Raw genomic sequence first — 27730 nt, forward strand, 5'->3', positions numbered from 1 at the left:
TTGACGGGTTCGGGCAAAGAGGCGTTGGGCCATGTTGGACACGGAACCTGCACACTGCACACTGAGAGCCAGAGACTCCTTAACAGCCAATTCATCAGACCGTTTTGCAAGCAGTCTGTTATCCCTAGGAGTGACAAGGTTCCGGGCCACCACCGCAGCTGCCATATCATTCTTCATCACCGAATCCCCAACAGTAAGGGGGCCAGTAGGGGATATGAAAGATGGCCGCCATATGTTGTCTGGTGAAGGCGGAGCTGCCTCTTCACCAAGATTCAAGTCAAAACGACGGTCGGAAGGGCCAGACATTTTTCAGAGGTGTTAAAGAAAGAAGAGGTCGGACAAGTCGAGATCGTAGAAATGCAAAGAGGGAGTTTTTACAGGCAGAAATTCAAGTGTGCTTTGAACGTCCTGCATACCTCTATAAAAATCAGCACGCGATGGGATTTCAGATATCGAAGAGGCAATTCCAGATATCGAAGAGGCCAACTAAAAAAATCAAAGCGGCGTTCGCTTTCTCAAAAGCTGAGCTTGCTCAGAAACCACGGGCCATCCTTTGTTCCAGATTTGTCCGTACTCGTCACATGCAACCTCTGCACTCGACGGAGCTCAGATTTCGAAGAGGCAAGCTCCGAAATCGGAGAGGAATCTGCTTTTCCAGACGTGTCAACATCTGTCACATGCAGAGTCTACTTTACGGAAATTACGGGCAATCTATCGACGATTTCTGGTAAAGTAGAATGCACGTGAAGTGTAGAAGAAACAAGCAGAGAAGAATGACTCACACATTTGCTCTCCTCGCCTACACAAATTGGTGTGTTCTTTCCTTTTCTTTATGTGTCTTTATTTCATTTTATATTTCTTTCCTTCCATTTTTATGTCTTATTGTTCAAAAATTCATTTCATTATCATTGGGGACAATGCTATAATTAAGTTTGGGGGTGGAAATATATTTCGTTAGTTTATTTCTCTATTAAAAAAAAAAATTGCATTTTTATTGTTGTTTGTAGCTACTTCTAAATTCTATGATGAGATTTGTTTTTAATTTCCTTCTTACTTTCAAGAAAGTCTAAGTTATTTTCGTTGTCTTTGTGTTAACTGTGATTTCCCGAAATCAACTTGAAAATAAATGTGCCTAGTCTTGTCAATGTGAAACTTGAGCATAATTTAGCGTTTCATATGTGAATCATGTGAGATTATGTAAACCTTGTGAGTTTTTGAGCCTATACATGATTGAACCATTATGCATCAATCTCATTCTTTCTTGTGCGTATGATCTCATTGTACATGTATCTCTAGAACTTGCTTTATACTACTCGATTCATTAATCAATTCATGTAATAACTTGGAAGTGATATAGGCCATCTTTGGATCGTTTGAGCCTTTCATGCCTACCTTATATGCTATGTTTATCTGTAGTAGCCCATTGAGCCTTTAACTAAGCCATTTCTTTGTTAACCACATCTCTTTACCTTGCTCCAATATTGGAGTTGAGCCCATACACAAAAATCAATTCCCTATTGTTTTGAGAAAGTATTACATGGGTTGTGTTTTGGGGGTTTCATTTATGTAGAAAGATGGATGGAGCATGTGTATTACAATGAAATGTGAATTTGATGGGTGATGTAGCTTTTGCAGATTTGTTTCTTTTATAAAAATTAAAAAAAAAAAAAGAGAGAAGAAAAAAAAAGAAAAAAAAAAGAAAAAAAAAGAGAGAAGAAAAAAAAAAAGAAAAAAAAAAGAAAAAAAATATAAAAAAAAGGAAAAAAAAAATGAAATATATGAAAATTGGAGAGTGTTGATTTGTTGAAAATGTGTCGGTAGAGTATAAATTTCATTTTAAAGTTAAATTTGGGGAGTAACATGTGCTCGAGGTTTTATTATTTTGCTTTCAATTTGAGGTGGGTGATATTGAGGTGTTGGAAAACTACCAAAGTGTACTTTCTCAAAAAAAATTTATTTCCATATCCTCTCTTTCATTAGCCTATCACCTTTAGCCCCATTACAACCGTAATAAAGTCCTATTGATCCAAGGTATTACTTAAATATTGATAAGCGAGTTAGGTGGACAAGCAAGCATATGGCGGCATGTACAATGAGATCACTTGAGTGAAACACGTTAACCAAAACTTATGAGTGAATGAGCGTATGTCTTGTGAGAAACTCACATGTTTGCATATGATGATTTAAAGGAGCTTGGAATTGCATTGACATGGCTAGCTCACACATGGCTTTTCAACGTTTTTGTTTGAAGGAAATTTGGTTAACTATTGGATGATGTTTTGAGCTCTTGATTAATTCTTGGTTGTTTGTTTCATGATTAGCACTTATCTCTGAAATCGAATTTGAGAAGTTGACTACTAAGTTGTTGAATCTAGTCTTAGTTGAGTGGTTTTGTTTTGTGTTTTGTTTTGCTAGAGGACTAGCAAAAATGCAAGTTTGGGGGTATTTGATCACTCATATATTTCATGCATTTATATCATCCATTTCTAAAGTCTTTGTGATGTTTTTGTGTTAAACTTGTGGCATTTTACCTTATCTTGTGTTAATATACAGTTAATTTTGTTTAGGATTAATCTCAAGCAAAATGGAGAGAATGGAATTGAAAATGGCTGCTTTTTGTTAGAGGGAGAGACACGGCAGACAAAGAGGGAGTGGAAGACTGATGGAATAAAAAGAAGAATAATAAAAGGGCAGTGGGAGAGACACTGAAGAGAAAACAATGGAGAAAAAACAGGGAGTGGAAAGAAAGGCAAACGGAAATAATAGAAATGAGGGCAGTGCGCAAGAGTGGAGGACATGTGTATGGACGCAGCAAAAAGGCAAGGCAGACACGGGCTGACTCAAGGCAGAGAGAATAGAGGAGGAAGCAGACGGGCAGAAAATAGAGGGGAGAGGGAGAGCGCAGAGAAACGAAGCGCAGAGAGATGGGAGCGCAGGACTGCGCAGAGGCGCAGAAGCAGAAGGAAGAGACTGACGCAGAGCAGAAGAGGAATTAAAATCGGGTGTTTTCTTTCTTGTTATTTTTTTATGGATAATTTCTTATGTATGAACATAATTATGTGTAACTAATTTATTATGCTAGAGTGAGGCCATGAGCCGCAACATGAATACGTAGTTTTATTTTTCAATTGCTTAAGTGTTGTTACATGTTTGTTTTGATATTTTCAATCACTGAATTAAACTATCTATGTACCTTGATGCTTGAACACCATTAGGATGCTTAGAAAAGTTATCGGATGCAATTTTGAACGAATGTCACGTTAAAATTGGTTGTGCTTCTTGTGATTGAGAATTATACTCTCCTAAGGTAAATATCATGCTCTTAGGGATTATATGGTTTAACAAAAGGATTTTCACCAAGATTAATGAATCACTCATGTTTATATTTAATCCAAATGTCATGGATAAGTTGCATGTAGTGGTATGCGTTTTAGCTTGAATGTCACAAGTAAAATATACACAAGGAAAATCCAACCTTCAAAGCATGTGTGTTTTCAATTATTTAAGCAATTGGAATAGCTACGTATGAGTGTTGTTGGTAAAGGTTGAACTCTAGCATATTGTCAATCTATTTTTCTTAAATCATTTATTTTATCTTGAATTTCCTTATTTACTTGTTTTGTTTAAGTTGAATCATTATTCCTATAAACCAATTCCCATTTTAGATATTTGTTTAACTTACATCTAGTAATATTTATTTTCGTCAAATTAGTGTAATTCTTAGAGTTAAATAAGTTAAATACACAAAAAACTCGTAAATTGTTTATATCAGTCCCTGAGGAGATCGACCTTGCTTGAGCCATTCTATACTACAAACACTTGTTCTCTTGCAAGAATTTTCTATGGTTTAACCCTTTGTTTTACAAGTGGTAAAATCGCTATCAGTATATATATAAAATTTGAATGTCACACAGAGTAAACTTTTATGGGTTTATTGATCTTTAATCGCGATTATATTACAAGAATTGAAATAAGTAGAAACAAAAAAAGTCTCTGAGACAGTTGCAGAAGTAATTAAGTGTTTGTTGATCCTTATTGAGATGGCCGTGCCTCTGTCTCCATGTCCATGCATGCAAGGAAAAGCTCTTCACATGATGTTGGATGTCGCTATGAAGGCCAAGGTTGAGAGTGATGCAACAAATGGTACGTGCATCTTTTGGAACACCTTCATGCCACTGCTTTTGTAATCCACTGTCGAAATAGCTGCATTTTCAACAGTTCCCAATTATAATGTTCTCTTTTACGGTACTATATTGTCAAACTATGAATTGAAACTACACATTTAATTAAGGCAACATTAATTTGATTAATGGTTCAAATTCATATTCGGGTAAGATAATGTTTCTGTCTCTCTTGATATATCTTGTGTAAGTTGATATATAGCTAGAAAAGAATACCTGAATTATTATTCTTACATCCCTCAGTGATGGTTGTGTTGAGGACATGCACAGTGGCATTGTTATGAAACCAGAAGTCCCTTTTGCAGAGGTAGATACATTTAAGAACCTCCAAGGCGTGTGCTGAGCAACCTGAGCTGCAGTATTCTCTGGACTCATTTGCGGCCACGTCCACTATTCCTGAGAATGTCAGCTGCCCCTTTGCCGAACATTGAGAAGGTGCCTAATTAAAACACCCATCAAACAGGTCAAATTTTTTGTTCTAGGTTGCTTCATTTAGGTGAAAAGAGTATAAGATTCTCAACCCTCCAAATCCTCTTCCCTCTCCTCCCCTCCTCTCTCACTTTCCTCTCTGTCTTTTCAAAGAAGACAACACAAGATGCTCTTTTGGTCACTGGTTGATCACGGAAACTACGGTCACCATAAGTAGATGTGCTTTTATTGTTTAAATTTCTACCATTGCTATCACATTTAAGGATGACTGACCATAAATTTTTGTTGATCAAATAACCAATAAATAGAACTTCGAATGTGTGTGTATATATGTATACATGCATGTTAATAAAACTTCGTAGATGTAATACATGCATGTCTGTGTGTACGTGAGCTTACTGTTCTGTTCATGCAGTAGTAAGCACTTTCCCAAGCATAGAATGGACTTAGATTTACATTGTCTGTAGGGTCTGTTTTATCTGAAAATTAAACCAAACATTTCATCAGTACAAATAATTCAGAGTTTGCGTTTTGCATGCATGCTACTTACACTCCAAATATAAATTATAAATATATATCTGTTTTTTCACAATTTTATTTTTCAGATCATTTGCAAAATAACGATGAAATAGAAGAGAATTAATACATACTGAAGGCCTGAGCATTTTGAAATAGAAGGAAAATCCCCAGAGAAAACCAAACCAACCCAATTTTCCCACCAATCTCCATCACTTAGCAAACTGCGTGCTTCTTCTTCTTCTTCTTCTTCTTCTTCCAAATAATTATTTGCGTTGAGTCTAAGAGAATTTCTGTACTACTGCAACATTTATAACATCAACGAGCCCTTGATTTATGTGTTAGAATTGGAGCTAAAAATGAAGTTTTGGCCAAAGGATCAAGACAATGATGTGATATGATCATTTCGCTTTCAGGATATGCTGAGTATATATGTAGCAACATTGATTAGTTTGATTTAACCAAGGATAATAAAACAAAGTGTAAATTTCAGAAGACAAAATAAGACAACTAGCTATTTTGGCACTTTATTTCCGAGATGATAATAACAAGTGGTCTAATAGTTGGGCTTTAGAAGGATAAGGATAATATTCTACTTTTAATTTGTGTTCGCATAGTTTGTTAATATTTCAGAAAGAAAAGTTATTGTCTCACTACTATTTGCACTGATATTATGTCCCAAATTTTACGTACAACACAACTGAGATGAGAGTTTTATAACAAAAGGCATCAATGTAATTAGAAGCGAAATCATTCATTATATATTGTATTTTATTTTGTCAATTTTCCAAATGCAAGATTCTTGTATTCTCCAACAAACCTGAAATTTTTTATTTTTGTTTTCATCGATCCCTAAGATTACAACTACGATCCAATCCATGTCATTAAAATTGGTCAACTTCCATCTCAATTGTCTCATTCTAATTGAAAGTTCATGAACTTCCTTATTTGATTAAGGCCAATGGTTTAACAAATGTGACAAAAATTAAGCGAGAACTTGCAATTCAAAATTTTCAGCACATTTGATGGAAGCCAATGCTTTAACGAACAAACCAAAGAGCAAAATGGGGGTCGAGAAACAGGGGATATGATCGCTATGGAGAACAAAGACTTGGGATGGTGGCCATCTCTTGATCATGGCATCTTCCAGCTCAGTCTTTAGAACGTGGTCATCCATGTTCTTGATGTATACTCCCGGCACACGATCAGCAGTCCTCGTTTCCTTCGAATTGAGCGCCTTTCAACGCCATAAGGTGCTGACCTCATCAACATTGAAGCTAAAGTTGAGTCCTCGAACATAATTCAATGCCAAAGAATATTAGAATATACGAATGCATCGTTTTTACAAACGATATAAAATCTTTTATGAATCCATATAAATTACAGATATGATGATTCGAAATAGAATATGAATACATTACCTTGCTATATTGTGTTAACCGTGTGAGACTATCAAATATTATATTGCTTCTCTTTCGTCGTGTCAACTTTTAGTAGTTGATGAGCGTGTGCTTGACTCTGTGACCCACTCTCATTAACAGCTGACTGAAGTGAGTAACAGTTGTCTCTAGCAAAACTCATGCATGTAATTCGCAGCTTTTCATTTCCCGGACAAGGAGTCAGTGAGAGGCTGGTTATAATCTTGGAAAGTGAGGATGGTATTAGGGTCAGATTGATGAATACCAGCACCTTTGAGGTCAAGACATGTGAGTATGTGGCCTGAAGCTTCCATGAGACACCAGATCTTGTATCAGCACCAAGCTCCATGCCCTATGCCATGGATTAGAACCAAGTGATGATGATGATGAGGGTAGCTTAGTAATATTCCACTCTTTGTCCTCTCCTTACCATTGATCTTCCCCCTGACATATTAGCTTCAAATTTTGTTTTTGTTTCCCTGGCCTCTTATCTCTCTCAAGTTTCAAGGCTTTGTGCATGTATAAATATCTGAGCTTTTATTTTGTCTCAGACTTTTTAGTCAAAGTAGTCTTTGAGATGGGTATATAACTTCTCATTTTGGTTTCTAAAATTTAAAATCGATAAAAATAATCTTTGAAATTGTCCACCGATAATCATTTTAGTTATTTCGTGAATAATTTTCGTTTAATTAATGGTACTTTTGTCAAATCAACTCCTCAACTTGAATGGGTGGTTTCATTTTTGCATGTGATTAACTTAAGCAGGAACTACAAGACCAAGTGGGTTGTGTTACCTAGGTAGCCTATGGAACAAAAAAAAATCATATATTTGAGAGTTGAGATTGACTTATGGATAATGTTTATCAACACAATTGTTGTCCATTGTTTCGTTAGTGATCATATCATGTCTCATTTTCTTTCTGATTTCCAAAAGAAACAAAATCTGATGGCACAAGCTAACCTTATCCTTTTTTTCCCCTTTGCATGCTACATGTAATCGATGAGGATAGAGTAAGAAATGGTAATGCTAAAGATAGGATAATACTCGTAATGGGACAAGGTTGTTCTGCCACTTGAAAATAACGTATCTTCATCGTAGAATTTTCGTACTTGGAATAATTTAATTTCATAATCTTCATTTGAAGATCATTTTTACAAAAAAGGTATTTAAATCGGAGATCAGTTAGTTAATTAACTGTATCAAATAAATCAATGGTTCATCATCAATATGTTACTTGGTACTTACACCATTGATTTATTTGATTTATTTCATATTCTAGTTGAATATCCACATAATATGATCGATACAACTACTATACGAATAATTTTTTTAACTATCAGGTGATATCATGTGGTGCTCAAATATGACACAAAAATGTGACATTCCACAGGACCGAAAAATATACATGAGGTGATTTACCTACATTACGATTACTACTTGATTAATAATTATATTTTCTTAAATTAACATACCAATAAACAGTGGTGGAGCCACAAACTCAGACTAGGAGGGGCCTTAATCCATATGAAAAAAATAAGACAAAATATAGCAATATAACTAATAAGAGAAATTTAGTGCTGAGATAATTTCAAACAAAAATTTAAAATCATGGCTCAATATGAGATTTTTCTTCGACATAAATTAACTTGTTTTATAAAGAGGGTTTAACCAAATTAGGCTGCTCATCGTGTGGCTTAGCCGAACTCTCCCTCCTTTTAGTGTAAAATATCTCATTGCACCAAATTTTTTTTTATTAAAGTACATGAAGGAGATTAACAGCAAGTTTCAAACCCGTGGCGTGCAGGAACATTAAAACTCCAACAACTAACAAGATATATGCTCTTTATAAAACCAACAAATAGCGTATATAAACTAAAAAACATTTCAAGATGGGCCCGTGCCCATCTTGGTCTCCATGTGGCTACGCCACTGTCAACAAATGTTAATGGATTATTTTTCGTGTTTCAACATTTGTGTATTAAGTTAATTAGTAATATATACCTCAATCATGTTAAGGCACTCATCTGACTAAGAATTTCATAACACATGACTTATCATGTTTTAATAGTTAATAGTATGACAAAGTATCTTAGAAGTAAGTAAATGACACGAGTATTAACAATAAAAACAAAATAATGTATTTTTGTGGGTAAAAGATATTTAATTTGACTATAGCAAATAACAAATTCAAAATTAAATTATTATGCTGATTATTAATCCCACGATGCCTTAAGTAAAGATGGGGATGGAAAATGAGTCCACATCAATTGGACCATAAACTTAATTCTTGATGTAAATTTGGAAGAAATCAAAATTTTGGGCGGTGAGGTCAAGTGGAAGAATTCAATAAAGACAGGAGGCATATATAATTTTGATAATTCTATGTCAACTAGAAAATAATAACCAACAAAAATAAAACAAAAACTGAAACTATTGACCAAAAGAATTAAAAAGAATGGTGCTATCTAATTACTTCTTTTTACCTTTTATATATTTCCTGTTAATTTTGTCACATATTTCCTGTTAATTTTATCATTTAATCTTGGGTAAATTACATAGTAACTCCTCAGGTTTAAGGTCTATTGCAATCTTATACAACATCTTTAAAACATTTCACTTTCATACCTCACGTACTATTTTATTTCAATTTCATACAACCGTTACATTTTCCATCAATGGATCTGTTAAATGCTGACGTGGCTGCCAAATGTCTGCTACGTGGCAAATAAAATAATTTTTTATTTTTTTTAAAAAAAAACCTGCCTGCCACTTTTTTTTTTCTTTCTTCTTCTTCTTCTTTTTCTGGGTTCGGTCCCTTTCTCCCTTTTTTTTTTTTTTTTCTTCTTCTTCTTCCTCCTTCTTCTGGGTTCGGTCCCTTTTTTTTTCTTCTTCTCTTCTTCTTCTTCCTCCTCCTCCTCTTTCTTCTTCTCTTCTTCTTCTTCCTCCTTCTTCTTCTGGGTTGCAGGGGTTTGGTCCCTTTTTTTTTTTCAGATTTTTTAAAAAAAAATTAAAAAATTATTTTATTTGCCACGTGGCAGACATTTGGCAGCCACATGGCATATATGTAGCAGCCACATCAGCATTTAACAGATTCATGGATAGAAAATGTAACGGTTGTATGAAATTGAAATAAAATAGTACTTGAGGTATGAAAGTGAAATGTTTTAAAGATGTTGTATAAGATTGCAAATAGACCTCAAACCTGAAAGGCTACTATGTAATTTACCCTTTAATCTTTCTTATTTATTCAAACACCTATAATTGAAAAGAATGTGTACCCAAAAAAAAAAATTGTGTGGATAGCAATATTCTTAAAAAAAAATGTAAAATTTGAAACGGACGGCAGATATAAAGCAGCGATGCAGGACGTTGAGAAGGGTCACACGTCACATGTTTGTGCCTTGCCTCTTCGAACTTGGTCAATTGACAATTTGACAGAGTGATGAGACACCATAATTGTTTATTTGATTTTCTTGTCCAAAAATGCCAAAATATTCAAATTAAAAAAAAAAAGTGATTTTAACTTTGTTGAATCATTCCATTTTCCATGCAACTTTTCGCAATCTCAGCTCCATTTGAGAGAGCTGGGAGAAGAAGCAAACAAGATCAAAAGGGAACAAAAAAGTTCTCTCTCTTTCCCATTTGAAACTTTTGTGGAGTGGAGCCTCAAACCCAAATTTTCACATTTCCCAAACACTCCTCTCTCTCTCTCTCTCTCTCTCTCTCTCTCTCTCTCTTCCTTCCAGCACTGGGATCTGTTCTCTTCAGTCTGCAAGAACAAAGCTCAAAGGTGAGAACTTTAATGAATTTTCCATCTGGGTATTTGATTTTGGTCATAAAGATGGCTGCTTTATGTGATTCTGCTAGTTTTATTAGCTCGTTAGCTTAAATCAGAATTTACAATTTCTCGGTTTCTTGAAGTTCTTATACATACATGCATACTCACAATCAAACTATACAATTTCCAGCCACTTCTGATTTGGATTACAAGTTCAGAATCAAGAATAATTGCTGAATTTTTTATCTTTTATTTATAATTCCTTGTTTCTTTGGTGGTAAATTAAGATGTTTATATATAATATATAATTGAGTAATTATTAAATCTCCTTCTACCAAATTTACCCCTGTTGGAATGGAAGGTGAGGGATGTGGGGCAGTTAGCTGGAGCCTGGACAGTCTTTGTTTCCGACAGATGCATTCCTTTCCCGCGGATTCAGATTCAGATTTTTTATTTGTTTCTTTTTTTTCTCATCGTTCCGACCGAACACCCATGGATTCAGATATTTTCTTTTCTTTTACTTTATTCCTTTTCTTGTTTTATTAGGACAGTTTATGGGCCCATGAAACAGTGTTTCGGCCCAGTTTCCAGTTCTGTAGGCCCAACTGAACTCGGCTTGTTTTTGCCCTCTTTGGAGTCCAGCTTTTGCTGGCATTGTTTTCATGAAGTGTGTCAATGACATCTACGACAGCATACATGAGTTAGGCCAGTTGACATTGTGACGATGTGAAGGTAAAAGAGTCTTACATTAGTGAAAAAAAGAAACCTTGCAATGGCTTACAAGAGGTTGGGTTACTTTTCGTATAACCAATTGGTTTTACTGTGGAACATTACCTTTCTTCGGACATTTGCCTACCTTTACCAACTCAAGTTCGAATTCCCCTTCCCGTAGATTAGAGCGGTTTAGAATATCTTTCAGTAAGAAAAAATGACATATATGGTAATTTATCTATACTATTATCCTATTATGAGAGCTCTCTCTGTCAATTTAGGTGGAGTGTGTAACTTCTGATTCGATTTTTTTACATTAGATGTAAATACTGATGTTGTGAACTAATTTGTATGTGGCTTGGGACACAGGTTATTGTAGCGAAAGTATCAACTCGAAGTTTCAACAACATTAGCAAATGGCCAACTCCTTGGTAAGAACTGAAATCCAGAATTCCAGCAAACACCGGCTTTGCTAATTCTGCAGTTTCTGATATGTTGTTGTAGTTAGAGAACTGAACGATTCATATGTGTATGGCATGATCACATTGTCCAGATGAATTTAAGTTAAATTTGATCGTGTCATAAGACGGAATGACAGATCAGCCCTGCTGCAGCATTATGTTATGCATAGAAAGAGTGTTGTCAACTTAAACATGGTTGGTGGGATAGTGGTACATGCCAATAAAAATGAATATGTTAAAATTGTAGTAGGAAAGCATACTATTAGCAATGTCATTGTGTGACTTTTATACTAATATGATATATGCAAAACCTAGATTAGAGCACAAATTGTTAGCATCTCGAAGGTTTAGTGTTGAATGAAATATTTGCATCGTAGAGTCAAGCATCTAAGGAGCGGATGGTCTTTCACAGATCAGGCATAAGATATCTTGTTTTGTATATTTCAGGTTGAGTCCAATAAGACTATGAAGAGGTTCGAATCAAGAAAGTCTCATTCGTGGTGGTGGGATAGTCACATCGGTCACAAGAACTCTAAGTGGCTTGCAGATAATCGCGAGGGTGAGCAACAAACACCTCTCTTGGTCTTATTTGTAACTTTGTAAGTGTATTTATTTATTTATTTATTTTTAAAATGTCACATGCAATGCCACAAAGGCATAGGAAAGGGATGTCTAATGATGAATTTCCTCAGTATTATGCTTCATATCTAGTTTCTCATAGAAAATGAAAGATATTACGCCTAGGTTAAATTTAAAAAATAGTAATCCGTTTATAAAATTTCATTCAGCTTGACCTAGCTAAATTCGAGCATCAGTATTATATTTGGTTTTGACTTATTTACGAGGAATTCTAGGTTAAGTCAAATTCGTTTTACTATTTTGGGCTAATGCTTTCTTCTTCTTATACGTTATCAAAGATTTCTTGTTGCACATTCTAAATGAAGGCAAGGTTAAAATGGGTAAATCGGACTACGGTTGTATAATTTTAGTGTTACTTCTCCTGGTCTAATGGTATAGGGGTTATTCAACCCCAACTACCCAAAGCAGTGGAGGATGTTGGTTTTCCAAATTATGCATGTTTAAGTATCTAAAGAGTTGATTTTTTTTTTTTTTGTCAAAGTTCTAAAGTGGTGATTGCTATAATCGATTTTTCGCCAAAATGCCTCTCGTGAAAATGACAAAACGATCTTTCTCCTCAGAGATGGATCGGAGCATCAAACGGATGTTGAAGCTGGTTGAAGAGGATGGGGATACATTTGCAAAAAAGGCAGAAATGTATTATCAAAAGAGGCCTGAATTGATTGCTCATGTTGAAGAGTTTTATCGCTTGTACCGGTCCCTGGCTGAACGTTATGATCATGTGACAGGAGAATTGCGGAAGAATGCACCCTCAGATCTCCAATCCCAGAGTTCATGCCTTTCTGACATTGGTTCAGAACTGCCATCTGCATTGCCATCTCCTGATTTCCAACCTGGAAGACTAGGTCGTCGGAAATCTGGCCCTCGTGCTGCTGGCTTTGATTTCTTCCTTGGCCCTGGTGGAAACGGCTCAGATAATTACCAGAAAGAGGGAGACGAATCATCTTCATTAACCGATTCCGAGCCAGAATCTGATGATTCTTCAGTCAACAATTATTCAACTCCCTTGTCAAATGGTCTTGATCATGGGCATACGAGAAAGATAATTGAATTGGAAATTGAGCTTCGTGAAGTGAAGGAGAAGCTCCGGATGCTACAGGAAGAGAGTGTAGACAGTTCATTCACGGGTGCAAAACCTGATCATTCCAATGAATTTCCTGCAAAAATTGCAGAATATGAGCAGGAGCTGACAACCACAAATGAAAAATTGCGGGAGTCGGAAGAAGAGATTGCCAGGTTGAACATCAAGCTCAAAAGGGACGAGTCTCCGCAGCATAATAATGGTATAAAGGTTGCACTTGAACCAGAGTCTCCACAACATAATAATGGTCTTAAGCTTGCACTTGAATTATCAAAACCGAAAGAGGCCAAGATACATGAGGGTGAGCGAGACAGGGAGATAAATGAATCGCCGGAGATTCATGACAGGGTTGATGGGTCGGGAGAACTTCAAGACCCAGGTAGCAAGATTGAGGCATTGACGAAAGAGCTTAGAGCCACAAAAGATAGACTTCAACATTCAGAAAAAGAGATTGCAAGTTTGAGACAGCAACTTGAGAGTAATAAAGCCTCTGAGGAAATCCAACGCTTGCAGGGTCAGCTTGTATCCGCTAACAAGGATATTTCTTCGTGGAAAACGAAGTTCAACACAGAGAAACGAGAGGTGTCCAAGCTGCAGGAACGAATTTCAAGGTTGAAAAATAGTTTAACAGACCGGGATAATGAAGTCATGGATTTGAAAATAGCAGTGTCTGATGCCGAGGAGAAGATTTTCCCCGAGAAAGCACAGGTTAAGGCTGAAATATCTCGATTGCAATTAGAACGGACACATTCAGAGGAGCAAATTAGAGACTGGGAATCTCGTGCTCGGTTGTTGGAAGACGAAATCAGACAGATGAAGTCTGGAAAAGCAGAAATGGAGGAGAGACTGAATGGCGAGATCGCGCAGTTGAAGGCAGACATCCTTGAGAGAAGCAACCAAATGGAGAATTTAAACAAGGTCCTTGATGCAATGAAAACAGAAAGATATGAGCTTAGCACCAAAGCCACAACGCTACAGGCGGAGGTGAGTTCAAGAGACGATCAGATCAATGAGATAAACAAGACTTTGCAGCATATGCAGACGGAACATCAGGAACTGCTCAACGGGGCTGAAGGGGAGCGTAAACTGGTGGAGGAGCTTACAGAGAGAGCGAAGGAACTCGAAGAGGAGATTCAGAGGCAAAGAATTGTGATCATGGAAGGAGCAGAAGGGAAAAGAGAAGCTATAAGGCAGCTATGCTTCTCGCTCGAACATTACAGGAACGGATACCATAGGCTTAGACAGGCTTGCATGGGGAACAAGAGAGTTCCAGTTTTGGCAACTTAAGCTAAACACAAAACATGCGGTCATCGTTTGTATAATACATAATTTTTTGAGTTGTATCGGGTCGGAAATGGCCAGCCGAGTGATGAGCTATAGGCCATGCTCTCTCATGGTTGAATGAATGTGAGGTTTGTGTATTGTAGTATACATATAGATGTAGAAGGGTCCTGTCTTAAGGACCCATTTGAGTCACAAATTTGCCCTGAAAAATGGTGGAGAGGGCAGAAATTTGTGTGATAATTCTGGTTTGGTGTTTGGTGTTTGGTTTTGGGGTTGAAATTGGCACCATTGAAAGTGTGTTTGCAAACTTTAGACACATGATTGCATATTCATTTACTCTTTAAAATTTAGGGAAAAAAAGGCTGACGGGACTTTGGATCTTGTCATTTTACCCTCCGAACTTTTCATTTGATTTTGTGCCTCCTAGTTCTTCAATATGTGCCATATCTTTCTCAATTTTATTAATTTCATTACATGTAATGCTGATCACTCTTTTTATGAACATATAAGACAACTAATGTTTTCTCCACAAGAAAAATTAATGAGTGATTTTAATATATTGTCAAAAACAAGATCAATATGTGCCATATCTTTCTCAATTTTATTAATTTCATTACATGTAATGCTGATCACTCTTTTTATGAACATATAAGACAACTAATGTTTTCTCCACAAGAAAAATTAATGAGTGATTTTAATATATTGTCAAAAACAAGATTTAATACTTAACTAATCAAATTAAATTTGAACTGTTGAATTTCTTTAGCTAACACTTTGCAAAATGACCCCAAAAAAAAATAAAGAAAATAAGATATAAGATTCGCGCCAGGAAGGGGTCGAACCTTCGACTTTCTGCTTAGGAAACAGACGCTCTATCCACTGAGCTACAGGCGCTTGTTGTTGACAATAACCCTTCATTAATGCTTATCAACGGATAACATGCTTCTTGAACCCAAATCTTTCGGAAAATCCCATGAGGAAGACTATATAGTAAGTTGTTATCATGCCAGTTCTCTTACATTTTTTTCTCTTACACAGGAAAAATTCTTAGATAAAGAGTGCCACATCCAACTGCCTTTCACATAGGAGAAAGTATTGGGAACGGCTGCCACATAATGGCGTGCTCAAAACTGAGTGAAACTCTATGTACTCACATGCAGACTCATTTAGGAGAGGCACCGGCAACCCCTACCAAGAATTTATGCTCACGTTGGTCGCTCTCGATTTTCTGCTAGCTCAACATGAGAAACTCAACATAAAACGAAAAAAAACTTGACCTTAGGATTTCTAGCACTAATTCCATGATAAAATTTGTTTTAACCTCGGCGTCTTATTTAGCTATGCATACAAGACGTTAGTCATGTTTGTTTAAAATTATTTCTAAAATGACTAAAAGCGTACCTTTGATTATGCCTAGAAAAAAAATATTCAAAGAACTTTTGGGTCTTAAAAGCTGTTCTTCAGTGGGCATTACCAAGTGCTTTTTTCACCAAGGACTTGGAAGTTTTTGTAAGAATTTCGACATGTCATAAGAAAAGCACTTGTAGCAAAATCGTTTACGACAAGTGCTCCGTATATAAACAGTCCCAAACGATTACAACAACGACCACCGTCAAATTTTAGCTCTAAATGAGGTTGGTTATATGAATCGTAAAACGCTACCGCACTCGATTTTTTATTTTTGACTATATTCTAGCTCGCTTAAACAATATGCAGAATGTAGAATAATATGACGCCAAAAATTGGAAACTCATATGCAAGATATAGCAAAAACCACAACCAAATCTTAAAGAGAATATTCAATTAAAAAAAAATAGTCCTTTGGAAATTCCAAAACAAGCAAATTATTGAAACAGATGGGAAATTAGAATCTCTCCTCTGATCGGTTGGCTCATTGAAACTTGAAAACGACGATGAAAATTGCGTTACGACGGATCCAGATCCAGCAGCATCATGAAATTTATTGGCCTTCAGTCTCAGCAGGCTTCTCGAAAAATGTCTTCTTTATCCAATCAAACGGCTGTTAATTTTTTGAAAATTAAAATAAATAAATAAATAACCATTAGAATCATAATGTTTCTGAAATTTTCTAAATTGTTGCTCAATCTACGGATTTGCTGGGAAAAAGAATAAATCAAGATGCGATTGTTGATAAATAAATAAATTGGGGATGAGAGGAATTGAAGTGAGAAGCGAGAGGTCAGACCTGGACGAACCAAAGAGCGCCGGTGCCGGCGGCGACGCCCCACATGGCGGCGGCCTTTACATCGGAGGATTGGGGAATCGAGAGTTTCGAGAAACGTGCTGCGAGTCCGCCTGCCATTTTTTGGATCTGAATTCACAACAAACGCAAAGAGAGGAGCAACGGTGACGCGCAGCAAAGAAAAGAGACTTTGAACAGGCCGCTGCGTTTGAAGTCGCAGAGAATATTTATAAAATAGGCTAATTACACGTTGCATCCAACTATTTTTTAAATTGACAAAAGAACCCCTCAAGTTGCTAAATGTTTTATATTGGCCTCTCGGTCAATCTAACTATCAATTTAACCATCATTTCTTAACGTATTAATCAATGACAATGAGGTTACTTTTCCGGCACCGGAGAACTTAGAATTAGGGAAATTAAGGAAGGGAAATCGAATAAACTAGCCCTTCAGTTAATCCGATCTCTAATTTTGAGGTATTTGATTACAAATTTTAAGGAGAAACTCGCACTCTTCTAATTTCATGTGTTACTGAAACGATTCTTATACCCATATTTTTCGTATATGGGACCGAAACCGTGAGATTGTATATGCCTTGTGAAGCCATAATCAATTCAAATACTGCATTGCGATACAAACATCTCAAGTAAACTTCATTTTTAAGATATACAACGGAAAACCTATGAGCCAACCCTACAGATTCTAAATCCATCAAACGTTCATCCTTAGTACAGATTCTGGGTACACTAACAATGTAAACGACAGGCCTGAAACGCGAACAACGCACAAGGAACTAATTGTGTTCACCACACTTGTAGTCCAAGCCTCAAGTCAGAAGCAACACGCCTCTATCACTTTACCGAGGTTGCAAGACAAGCATGCGTAAAGCAGCATAGGCACGTTTTCAGCTGACCGAGGCCACGAGGTATGGATGGGCAAAGAGGGAAGACTGAGGGAACGAGGGAGGGGGGAGAGAGTCCGGGCACTTCTATTCTTAGCTTCCACGCAAACTACTTACCAACGTCAATCTTGAAGCCCCAAGAGTGAATCTTCGCTTGTATTTAAAAACCCACTGAAGGTAGACTTCATCAATCGTCCCAAGCACTATCTGCTGCACCTTCTTTTTTATTGTTCGAATCAGCAAACATGAACCGATACTTATCCTCGATGTTTACTGATGCTGGTCCCGCTGTTGAGCTATTGGATAAGGCAACCCTAGCTTGCTTTTGAGCAGCTGCTGCTTCTTTCTCTTTCCTTCTTGCAGTCTGATAGTCAATAGCAAAAATTGTCAAGCTTATAAACACACGAAACAAAATTTTCTTTTCTTTCTACCCAGATTATTTGGAAATGAGAAAGAAATTCTGTGCACTAGTACGATGCAAAAGCAATAGAAATGTCCGTTGATGGCATATCTCAGAATTAGTACCTTCCCAGTTGCAAAAGCCACAGCATTCCCAGATCCAGCATCTGATATTGCTTTCTTTATATTTGCCACGAGGAACTACAGTGTGCCATCAATAATCGAGAATGAAGAGTTATATTCTGCTAATGGAAGAGATAGTGCGAAGAAGCAATAAGAGAAGGTGGAGAGCAAGGTACCATATCACGATCAGTGTAAAAGGAAGTAGATTGTCCCATTGATCCTGCTCTTCCCGTTCTTCCAATCCGGTGCACATAATCTTCCATGCTCTATATTGAGGTAGCCATAATTGAAGCTTCAGGTTTGCTATTTCACAACAAAATTAATAGCAACTGAAAAGACCAGGCTATTGAGATGCTATCCCATGATAGCAAAAAGACTTATGATCACAAGTTGACGTTATTCAAAAACCAAAGGTCACCACCCTATTAGTTAAGGACAATGGCGGAAATGAAACTCTGATACGAGCTGCCTAAAATTATAGCCAATTTTCAGATAAGCTTCTAAGTTGGGTTAGTGGATTCCAGATATAAATCAACCAAGGGCCTTCCATCACAACCAGCTATACCTTTGGAAGATCCAAATTGATAACATGTGCAACTCCTGAGACATCCAAACCACGAGATGCAACATCAGTGGCGACCTACACACAATGTTCTCAATCAGATACTCGCTGATTGGCGATGTTAAAGCTGCCTTATATTCAAGCAGAATCAGACAAAGATGAGCAGATATAAAGAAAATGTGAAAATAATAGAGCACAAGGCAGTGCATGTACCAAAATACTGGTAGTGCCTTTTCTAAAATCACGTAGAGCAGCCTCTCTTTCAGTTTGAGTACGACCACCATGAAGAGCAACTGCATGCAACCCTTGTGCTACCAAAGCTTCAGCAACTTCGTCACATCTCGTCTACATGCACACCCAAATTCCACGTCAAATCTCATGAATGAGCCATACAAGTTTAAAAATGCAGAGCCTCAAAAAGAGTTAGTAATGAGAGAACATTAAGTCACACCAGATTATTAATTTTTCCATCTAGCAAGCAAGGCATAGCATCTTGCACTACGAACAGGAAAGACTTCAAATTGAATTTGCACAAACTTTTCACCAATACAAAATTCATGATGATGACCTTTAAACCATATCATAAATGACTTTTGCTGTCCACAATATAGAGATTTGGAAGACATGCAAGCAACAGAGGAACTTGTCCATCAATTATTTATACCCATCACCATTAATTATAAGTTTAAAATGATGTTAGTCATAATCAAGTAACGAGAACGTATGAAGCATAATGTACCTTCCTTTCAACAAATACAATAGTTAAGGGAAAGGGATGGCCAGTTCCTTCAACCCGAGATGCCTCCTCTACGAGCAAAGCCAAAAGCCGATCAGTCTACACAGACGAAGCACAATTGTCAAGTTAAAACGAGGCCAAGAACTCTCCCAGTAAAAGATCTGTGAATTATGCTAGCCAAAGATGATAAGATCATCATTAAGCACAGAAATACGCAGGGAAGTGCCAAATATACATAGAACAACTCTCCATACCATAGGTCTAGCACTAAATTCCTAGAAACCTCATCCCCATGCCAAAAAGAAAGAAAAAGGAAAGACAACATCACAGACTGCGCAATGAAAAAAAATGCAGAGAAACCAATATTGCTTATTCTAGGTGAACCAACCTTCTCACTCTCAGGAACCTTCTCCAAAGTCTGAGTTACGTTTGCTGTAGGGCTACTCACTTTTCCCACCTTCACTTGCACTGGTTTAGTTAAGTATTCCTGAAGACAACAAAAGCTAGAATAAGTTTTCACTGAAATTGAGCATGACAGTCTTAACTAAACCAGAGAGCAAGCGAGCATAATGATCTTAAAGGTATTCCAATACTAGTTTTGGTATATTAGAAAATAACAAACTACAAATTCATTTCAAACTTGGTATAAAACTACGTTGCATTAAAGGTATAATGCATTAGTTTCTATTCATACAATCAAGATTGTCTGGTTAGTAATATGTCCATCTGGTAAGCAAAGTGATAAATAGGTCTGTATACCAATCTGCCTGTTGCAGAGCAAGAAAATAACATGATGTTACCACAAAAACAAGAGCTAATGGCTTATATGTCACAGGAAAGAGATAAGATTCTCAGACCCTACGTACAGGAAAAATAAGCCATAGAAACATAAGATTGTAAAATGAGAAGGTTGATTCTATGAAAGAACCACAGTAAGGCCTTTCCCTTATTTAGTTACAAAAACTATGAATAGAATTACTTAGTTACATTAACTATGATAATGTTCATAAAAGCTTGTACAAGAAGGTAATCTAGTGGAAACCTTACCTGAGCTAATTCTTCAATCTCTTCAGGCATAGTTGCACTGAACAGCAAAGTTTGATGCTTTTCAGAAAGGTTCCGCATCACCTAAAATGGCATCAAAATATGTCACATATCATTTCGGAATTAAACAGGGAATCAGATGGTTGTTCCATTTTTAAGGAAAAATAAATAGAAAGTAAAAGGCACATTCATGTCAAAAGTTGAGACAAAATATACCTCTCGTATCTGCGGTTCAAATCCCATGTCAAGCATTCTATCAGCTTCATCTAGAACAACAAAAGAAATTCTAGTGAGAGAAGTGTTCCTTTGTTGTAAATGATCTATAAACCTTCCAGGAGTGGCAACCACTACATCAACTCCTGCTCGTAGCTCAGACCTCTGTCAATCCATCCAATAGAAATACACAACAAAACAAGTATTAGCGGAGACTAATAAGATATATATTCCCTAAAATGACATAAAATTGAAAAAAAAACATTGCACTAAAGGGAGGTATGAGGTTAAGTGTTTTCTTTTCATACCACAGGTCAGAGGGGAGGAGGGTGGAGGGGGCCATTAGGGAGAAACATATGTTCATAAGAATCTATAACACTAGAAGCATTGATTCAAACCCTAGCCCACACCTAGGCATTATCAAAACCAAGAGAGAATGACAAGCACTAACAAATTTCCAGAGTCACAACACCTAGAAGATCAAGAACAATTATTGAAATAAAATGTAAAGTTATTCCCCCAAATCAATTACCTGCTCAGATATGTTGGTTCCACCGACCACAATTGCAGTTCTGAAGGACTCGAGAGATGCACTAAAAGCTTTGACCTGTAAAACCACAATATAACTTAGCACTTACAGAAAAGTACTAAGAATCAAATTCCAGACTAACAATCATATAATCATAAATTCATTGTGATCTTTTGCAGCTTAGATCACCTCTTTTTCAATTTGTTGGGCAAGCTCTCTAGTCGGAGCCAATACCAGAGCTAGTGGTCCATCACCGCGCTGAACAGGAGGTTGAGCCAAGCAATGCTGTACATCGAAAATGAAAATTAAAACATGCCTTAAACCAAAAATTACTTAGCATGCACATATAGTCCAGACTACATAAGAATACTAAATAACGGGACCACGGACCTGTATCATGGGAATGGCGAATGCAGCAGTTTTTCCACTGCCAGTTTCAGCACAACCTAATAGGTCCCTCCCACTGAGGGCAACCGGCATAGCTTGAGCCTGAATGGATGTCGGTGTAGTGTATCCGTGATTGTCGATATCCTTCATGATGCTAGGGTGCAAACACTGAGAGTAGAGGAACAACACGTCCGTTAATCCATATGGATATACAAACTAGGCTAATCCAAAAATAGAAGTAAAAAATCTGATTGATAAAACACAAAGACGAATCACCATATCTGTGAAAGACTCAATCGGTGCCGGAGCAGGAGCAGAGTCGGGACTAGCAGAAACATCCAAATTAAGCCGCAAACAAACCTCTTCAATCTACAGGCATGTAATTCCGTAAATTTCAGCTAATGACGACGATATAAACAGACTGATAACGTCAATAAACAGAAATTTGACTGACATTGTGAAATTAGCTGTAGCAAGAACCCTAAGCAAATGCAAATTGCACAAAATTCAGAAAATGCAAGGAAATAACTGGATGAGCGTCGAACCATTTCAGGCTTCATGCCGAGGACGCGGTCGGAGGGCTTCCACTGAGGGACGACGGAGTCAGGGCGAGCTCTGCTGGCCTGGGAGACAGCGCCGGAGCTCCCGCGGGAGGAGGCATTGGAGTGCGAGAAGCTGGAGAAGGAAGCACCACCGGACGACTTATCGTTGTTGATGTGAGAGTTTGAGGAGGAGAGCTTGCTCTGATCGTCTAGGGTTCGGGACGAGGGTTTGGCGGTGGTGGTGGTGGTGGTGGTGGTGGTTGTGGTGGTTCGTGAGCTCGACCTCAGGTGCGGAGGCACGTACGACATTGTTTTGCGGAGAGTTTTCTCGGAAATCGGAGAGAGTGTTTGATTTTACGGCGACGACGTCGACGACTGTGAGTGGAGTGAGTTGAGAGTATATGAAAAACGAGAGGTGCGTGTTTGGCCAATCTTTCTCAATCGAAAGGATCATACCACGAAAATGTTTTCACTCTCTCGCTAGCATGGGCCTCTGTGGGTTGTGGGCCCTTTTGGGTCTTTGCGGGCTTAGATCTCAGTCCATATTTCTGGGCCACAATTACAGCCTCGTTTGGGTCCCCTTATAATTTTGGGCTGGACTCAACCCACATTGGAATTAGGTTTCTTTCTCCCCTTCTTGTACTTGTGGCCCTTGAGGATCAAGCTATAGGAGGGTCAAGGTCTCCCATTTTCTCACTTGACTCTTTGGTTTTAAGACTGTTTGGTCAAGAGAACGAGTGATTTTCCTTCTCCGATTTTCATCGCCCAACCTACAAGCAGACAACCAATCAGTCCACTTGAATGATTGAATTTGATTTTATCGTCGGTTTGCGAACCCTAGAGGTCAAAGACCCATTTTCGCACAACTTATTTATGAGCACATCCATCAGTAAGTAGCGTGAGAGCTCTCAGCCACATCATTAGCTCATGTGCTCACTAGCATCTGTCTCTATGAGGTTGAAATGTGAATCGCATCAAGCACATTACGTCTTCCACTATATTAGGATAAGGAGTAGAGTTTGATTCCAATTTCACATCTTTTGGTCCTATGAATTGAGTTTGATTAAGAGAAACGGAAATAACAAATACAAAAGTAGAATTAGATGAGTCTCACAATTAATAGATAGAACTTAACTCCCCCAAACCGACAATGGTGTAAAAATTGTGTTATATTTTAGGGAGTTTTAACGAAAAGCCCACGGTACTGTTCACTTTAGCGAAAACCCACATTTTTACATTAAAAAGTCAAACCTGATACTATTCACTTTACCCTTTATTTTGTCCTTATCATTAAAACTCAAAGTTTTCAAGCCATTTTCATTAGTTTTCCTTATATTTTAATAGGAAAACTAATGAAAAATAACTTGAAAATTTGAGTTTTAACGATAAGGGCAAAATAAAAGGTAAAGTGAATAGTATCAGGTTTGACTTTTTAGTATAAAAATGTAGTTTTTCGTTAGAATGAACAGTATCGTGAGTTTTTCGTTAAAACTCTCTATTTTATATCCTATATACATAAATCAAACTCATATAAACCACTGTAGATGCCATCGCTAGAAACCAAACTTGTATTCACAAGCATATCCGTGCGGCTCACATGGCATGTCACCATGTGAGACAAACCTAATTAGTTTTGCTGCTCCCACAGTTTTATGGGAGAAGCAACCTCATTGTAATCGTTCTTATTTCTGTGGGCTCTTATTGCTTTATATTTAACATATGATTGTAATCCGTGAAACTGTCTATGGATAATAAAAAAAAAGCAACATTATGCTCAGTTTCATCTCTATTAGAGAAATGATACAAAGAATAATAATTTTATAATAAAATAAGTGCATTTTTGCTCATCACCATAAACCATGTTATATGTTCGTCATACACCTCATCATATGTTGGTCACTATTCTATTTAACTTTTTAATATTGAAAAAGAGACTATCTGAAAGCGAAACTCTCGATGGACTATCTGTCACCTCACACATCAATGTTAATTTTCATGCAAATATTATAAAATAGGATAATGCTAGGGAGACAAAAAAATTTAAAGTAAATTTGTAAACCAACAGATGTGTCACCAATAGGAAATAAGCACGTTAAAATTGATACTTAATTAATAATTCAATCATCAACAACCACATCATTTAGTTTAAACAAAAATTTTGTTTAAAAATTTGTTCTCTCTGATATTATCCCATAAAATATTGTACCAAAAACATGAAGTTGAGTATGTGAGTACACGGAGAATCCTACGTCTAAAAGAGTTCCTAACATTTCTTATAAAATAATAATAATAGTAACAACTAGTGATGTAGCAACTGACATAAAGATGACGTGGATGATTTTGGTGATTGAAAAAAAAAAAAAAAGAATGGTTGGGGAGGGATTTGGATTCTTCCTGAGCCCAAGGTGAGGATCCTCTTAATTAAGAAACTGTGGGTCATTGGATAAAAATACAACGGTTGTAATTATTATAATTTTAAAGGGACCTTCCTGTTTGTAGCCGTTAGATTTTCATCTAACGGTCCACACTTCTTGGTCAGAATGATCTTCACCTTGAGCTCAGTACAGGATCCAGATCCAAATCCGTTGGGGAGGAATTAGCTTGGGAAAGTGCGTGCCATTGGTTGAACATCCTTTTCAATGGTTGTAGGTGAGATGAGATGAAAGCCCTGCAAACTTGTCCTCAACACGAATTCACAAATTTGTACCTATCTTCTTCTTCCTTCTAACCTCATTTTATTAGTGATTGCTTTAGTTTCAACGATTAAAATTATTTATTAATTTATGTCCTTATAGACTCAATCTGTCGCATAACTTTTACTCTCTTATGAGGCTTTTTTTTTTTTTTAATATATCTTTGCATATCTTATTAAAGCCGCAATAAGAATATTCCAACTACATATTAAATTTTGATTTGCTGGTGAGACGGATCGAAATAAAGAAACACAAGAACTCCATTGAAGCAAATTTTGCCTTGATCTTGTCTGCCTATGTCTTTATCAAGTGTTGCTCGCATTAGAAAGTGTTTTACGAGAAGGTGTGTGTGTGTGTTTATGTTTTATTCTACTTCGCTTTTATTAAGAGTATGCCTCTTCGTTTAATAGTTTCGTTATGAAAAGTGCTTTGTACAAATCTCTTGTCCTTGCATATGCTCATCCTACTCAAGACTGTTTTATGAAAGAGCAAGTCTCCCTTTTTCACCTTACTCGTAAAACGTATGATAAAGTGATTATTATGCTACATTACCCTAATGGTTTAATTAGAGCTGGTTTGGTTTGGGGTTGCTTAAATATTTTTAAAAGCAGCTTCTTATCAAACTTGAGGCCTTAATTTTGTGTTTGATAAATGAAAAAAGATATAATTCACAATCATGGGTCCAAAACAATATAAAGCAGAAACAGCTCTACACTTTTTTCTCAGAAAAAACGTTTCTTTCATTGGAAGCATGTAAACAATACTAATAAATGAAAATTACATATTGATAAAAGCACTTTTGGCACTATCTTTTACCAAACACTTAACTTTTGTTTTCATAACTATTTATTCTCACACCACAACAGAAGCAATTTTGAAAAACAAAAAAAAACACCGCAACCCGAAAACTAGCCCAAACTAGTCCTCTTGGCTTATGCAACTAAGGACCAAAATATTATGATTTATTGCTCATACAAGTTGTTCTTGTGTGTGTGTGTGTGTGTGTAAAATCACAAATATAGGTAGAAATAGAGAGATTTTTCAGTGTGACCGGCATACGTGATAGTACACCACGTGTTATTATTTAAATGGTGGAATATGTGTGTTAAAAAGTTAATATCTTAAAAAATAAAATTTCTCACTATTTATATAAAAACATGTGGTGTACCACTCATATTCTCATCACAATTAAAAATTTCACGTTGAAATGTTGACGAGTCTAAGATGTAAGGTGAGAGAGCAATACACATGCACAACGTGTAAGGTATTGGATGATATGGCGTGGTAGGCAGCGCATGTAATTAGGAAGGTAATATGATTACCATAAGGTACGACCACGCACCGTCAAATCTAAATTAACGGCAACCTAATACGACGCCGTCTAAAGATTCTAGGAATGCTAGAAGATCTGAAAATGCATTGACATTTATTTTTTTACTCTCCCCCAATAAATTATATTATCTGGTTTTGTAACGTAAACTTCCATTTGAAGTCGTAGGTTGTGCCTTGTGCGTGTCTGAGTGCCATAAGACATTTCGTGTCGATAAGTTAGTACTAGTCTTCCATCCGAGTATGATTTTCCGGCAATGCTGATGTAAACGGGCAGGCTCCGTTTGACCTGGTTGGGAAAGTTCGGAATATTTTTCGGTTGAGGCTTCATTTTAAAACTAACCGAGAATGAAGGAGTGACTCAACAAATGTTCGAAATTTCCTCAATACAATCGATATTTCGGTGAAAAGATATGGAAACGGAAAGTGAAGTTTAAAGTTCACTCCATATCAGATAAACTTGTAAATTTTGGCTAATATCGACATATTTTGTTGATATTTTCGACATATTGGTTGAATATCAGAGAAAATTTTATATTTCGTTTAAACCAATACTTGACATTCTCTAATTATTTTTTTTTAATTTTAAATTTCCACATTTTTGAGCAAATTTCTGTTATTTCTATCAAAGTCAACCAATATCGATATTTCCATAAATTTGCATATTGATCCGTATTTTCAACGATATTAATATTTTAAACACTACTTATAAGTCTATGCGAAGTATCTTAAATCTGCAATTTATGATTTATACTCCTAACAAGCCTCTCTTACATATAGTCGTCTAATTCTAATGATAAACAACATGTTGAACGAAGTAGAAGCACATGGGCCGTTGAGCCCTACAATTGAGAAAAAAGAAACATTTCTCTTATTAAAGTTGACTTGGGGTTTTCTAAGGATGGTGGAGAAAGAGATTTTTTGTTTAATTTAAATAATCTCTACTAGTTAATAATACACTAATTGTCAATTAAAACTCTATGAAATTATCAGTTTAACCCTCTAATTAAAACAGAATATGAATAAGAAATATAGGGTAGAAATGTAATTTCACACAATCAAATTGTGCTGTTTTTTTTCTTCAAAGTCTCACCTACATATAATCCTAACATATTTCTAATTAAAAATTAAAAAAAAAAAACTTATGTCTGCCCATATTCTAGTAGAAGTTAATATTTGAGAATTTGAGATAGATTTATGGACAAAGTCCAACGTCATTTGAGTGAGCAATACGACTTTATAAAGAAAAAAAGATGAACTATATGTCTAAGCAATCAATTGCTCCTTCAAATTCTTAAGGGCCATCACATCGCGGTGATGACTCTATTTTTTATTTCATTGAGGTGTATCATATGATTCGCATGGAATTGTTATTGATAATTGAAAAAAAAAAAAAGTTATTTGCACTTCTCAAACGACAGTTTTTCGCTAATGTTGTTTGAGAGATAACTAGCATGACGAATTTCTTAGGGTGTCTTCTCAAAGTGTAGTTTATTCTTCGTGCAATTTTTTCTTTTGAGGGACGAATACAAGATGATGAGATGTTGGGTAGAAATCCAATATCGTAGTG

General features: G+C 36.5%; 3 protein-coding genes and 1 non-coding gene across 5 annotated transcripts; 1 reads left to right on the forward strand and 3 right to left on the reverse strand.

Annotated features, from left to right (window-relative positions):
• Positions 1–4087: 4087 nt before the first annotated feature.
• LOC126588971 (uncharacterized) lies at positions 4088–5339 on the reverse strand. The gene is made up of 4 exons (XM_050254139.1): positions 5261–5339; positions 5010–5089; positions 4398–4620; positions 4088–4203 (listed from the first exon to the last, which is right to left on the reverse strand). Exons 1-4 carry the CDS (start codon positions 5337–5339, stop codon positions 4088–4090), a joined length of 498 nt encoding a protein of 165 aa, XP_050110096.1.
• A 4630-nt stretch (positions 5340–9969) lies between these two features.
• LOC126590662 (protein NETWORKED 4A-like) lies at positions 9970–14899 on the forward strand. The gene is made up of 4 exons (XM_050256143.1): positions 9970–10335; positions 11404–11465; positions 11943–12054; positions 12695–14899. Exons 2-4 carry the CDS (start codon positions 11451–11453, stop codon positions 14500–14502), a joined length of 1935 nt encoding a protein of 644 aa, XP_050112100.1. The 5' UTR covers positions 9970–10335; positions 11404–11450; the 3' UTR covers positions 14503–14899.
• A 421-nt stretch (positions 14900–15320) lies between these two features.
• TRNAR-CCU (transfer RNA arginine (anticodon CCU)) lies at positions 15321–15393 on the reverse strand. Its single transcript has one exon. It is a non-coding gene; the product is annotated as a tRNA-Arg (tRNA).
• Positions 15394–16263: 870 nt separating this feature from the next.
• LOC126589866 (ATP-dependent RNA helicase DBP2-like) lies at positions 16264–22587 on the reverse strand. Of its 2 annotated transcripts, XM_050255302.1 has the most exons (15): positions 22142–22587; positions 21873–21965; positions 21600–21764; positions 21399–21494; positions 21213–21287; positions 20684–20845; positions 20471–20551; positions 19812–19910; positions 19427–19522; positions 18901–19032; positions 18691–18765; positions 18302–18391; positions 18129–18203; positions 16706–17967; positions 16264–16519 (listed from the first exon to the last, which is right to left on the reverse strand). In XM_050255302.1, exons 1-14 carry the CDS (start codon positions 22445–22447, stop codon positions 17791–17793), a joined length of 1722 nt encoding a protein of 573 aa, XP_050111259.1. In that variant the 5' UTR covers positions 22448–22587; the 3' UTR covers positions 16264–16519; positions 16706–17790. The 2 variants fall into 2 exon arrangements, with proteins under 2 accessions (XP_050111259.1, XP_050111260.1); XM_050255303.1 differs by lacking the exons at positions 16264–16519; positions 16706–17967; positions 18129–18203 and having other exon boundaries at positions 18302–18428.
• Between the last annotated feature and the right edge of the window lie 5143 nt (positions 22588–27730).

Source organism: Malus sylvestris, chromosome 11 (assembly GCF_916048215.2).
Source record: "Malus sylvestris chromosome 11, drMalSylv7.2, whole genome shotgun sequence".
NCBI lineage: Eukaryota > Viridiplantae > Streptophyta > Magnoliopsida > Rosales > Rosaceae > Malus > Malus sylvestris.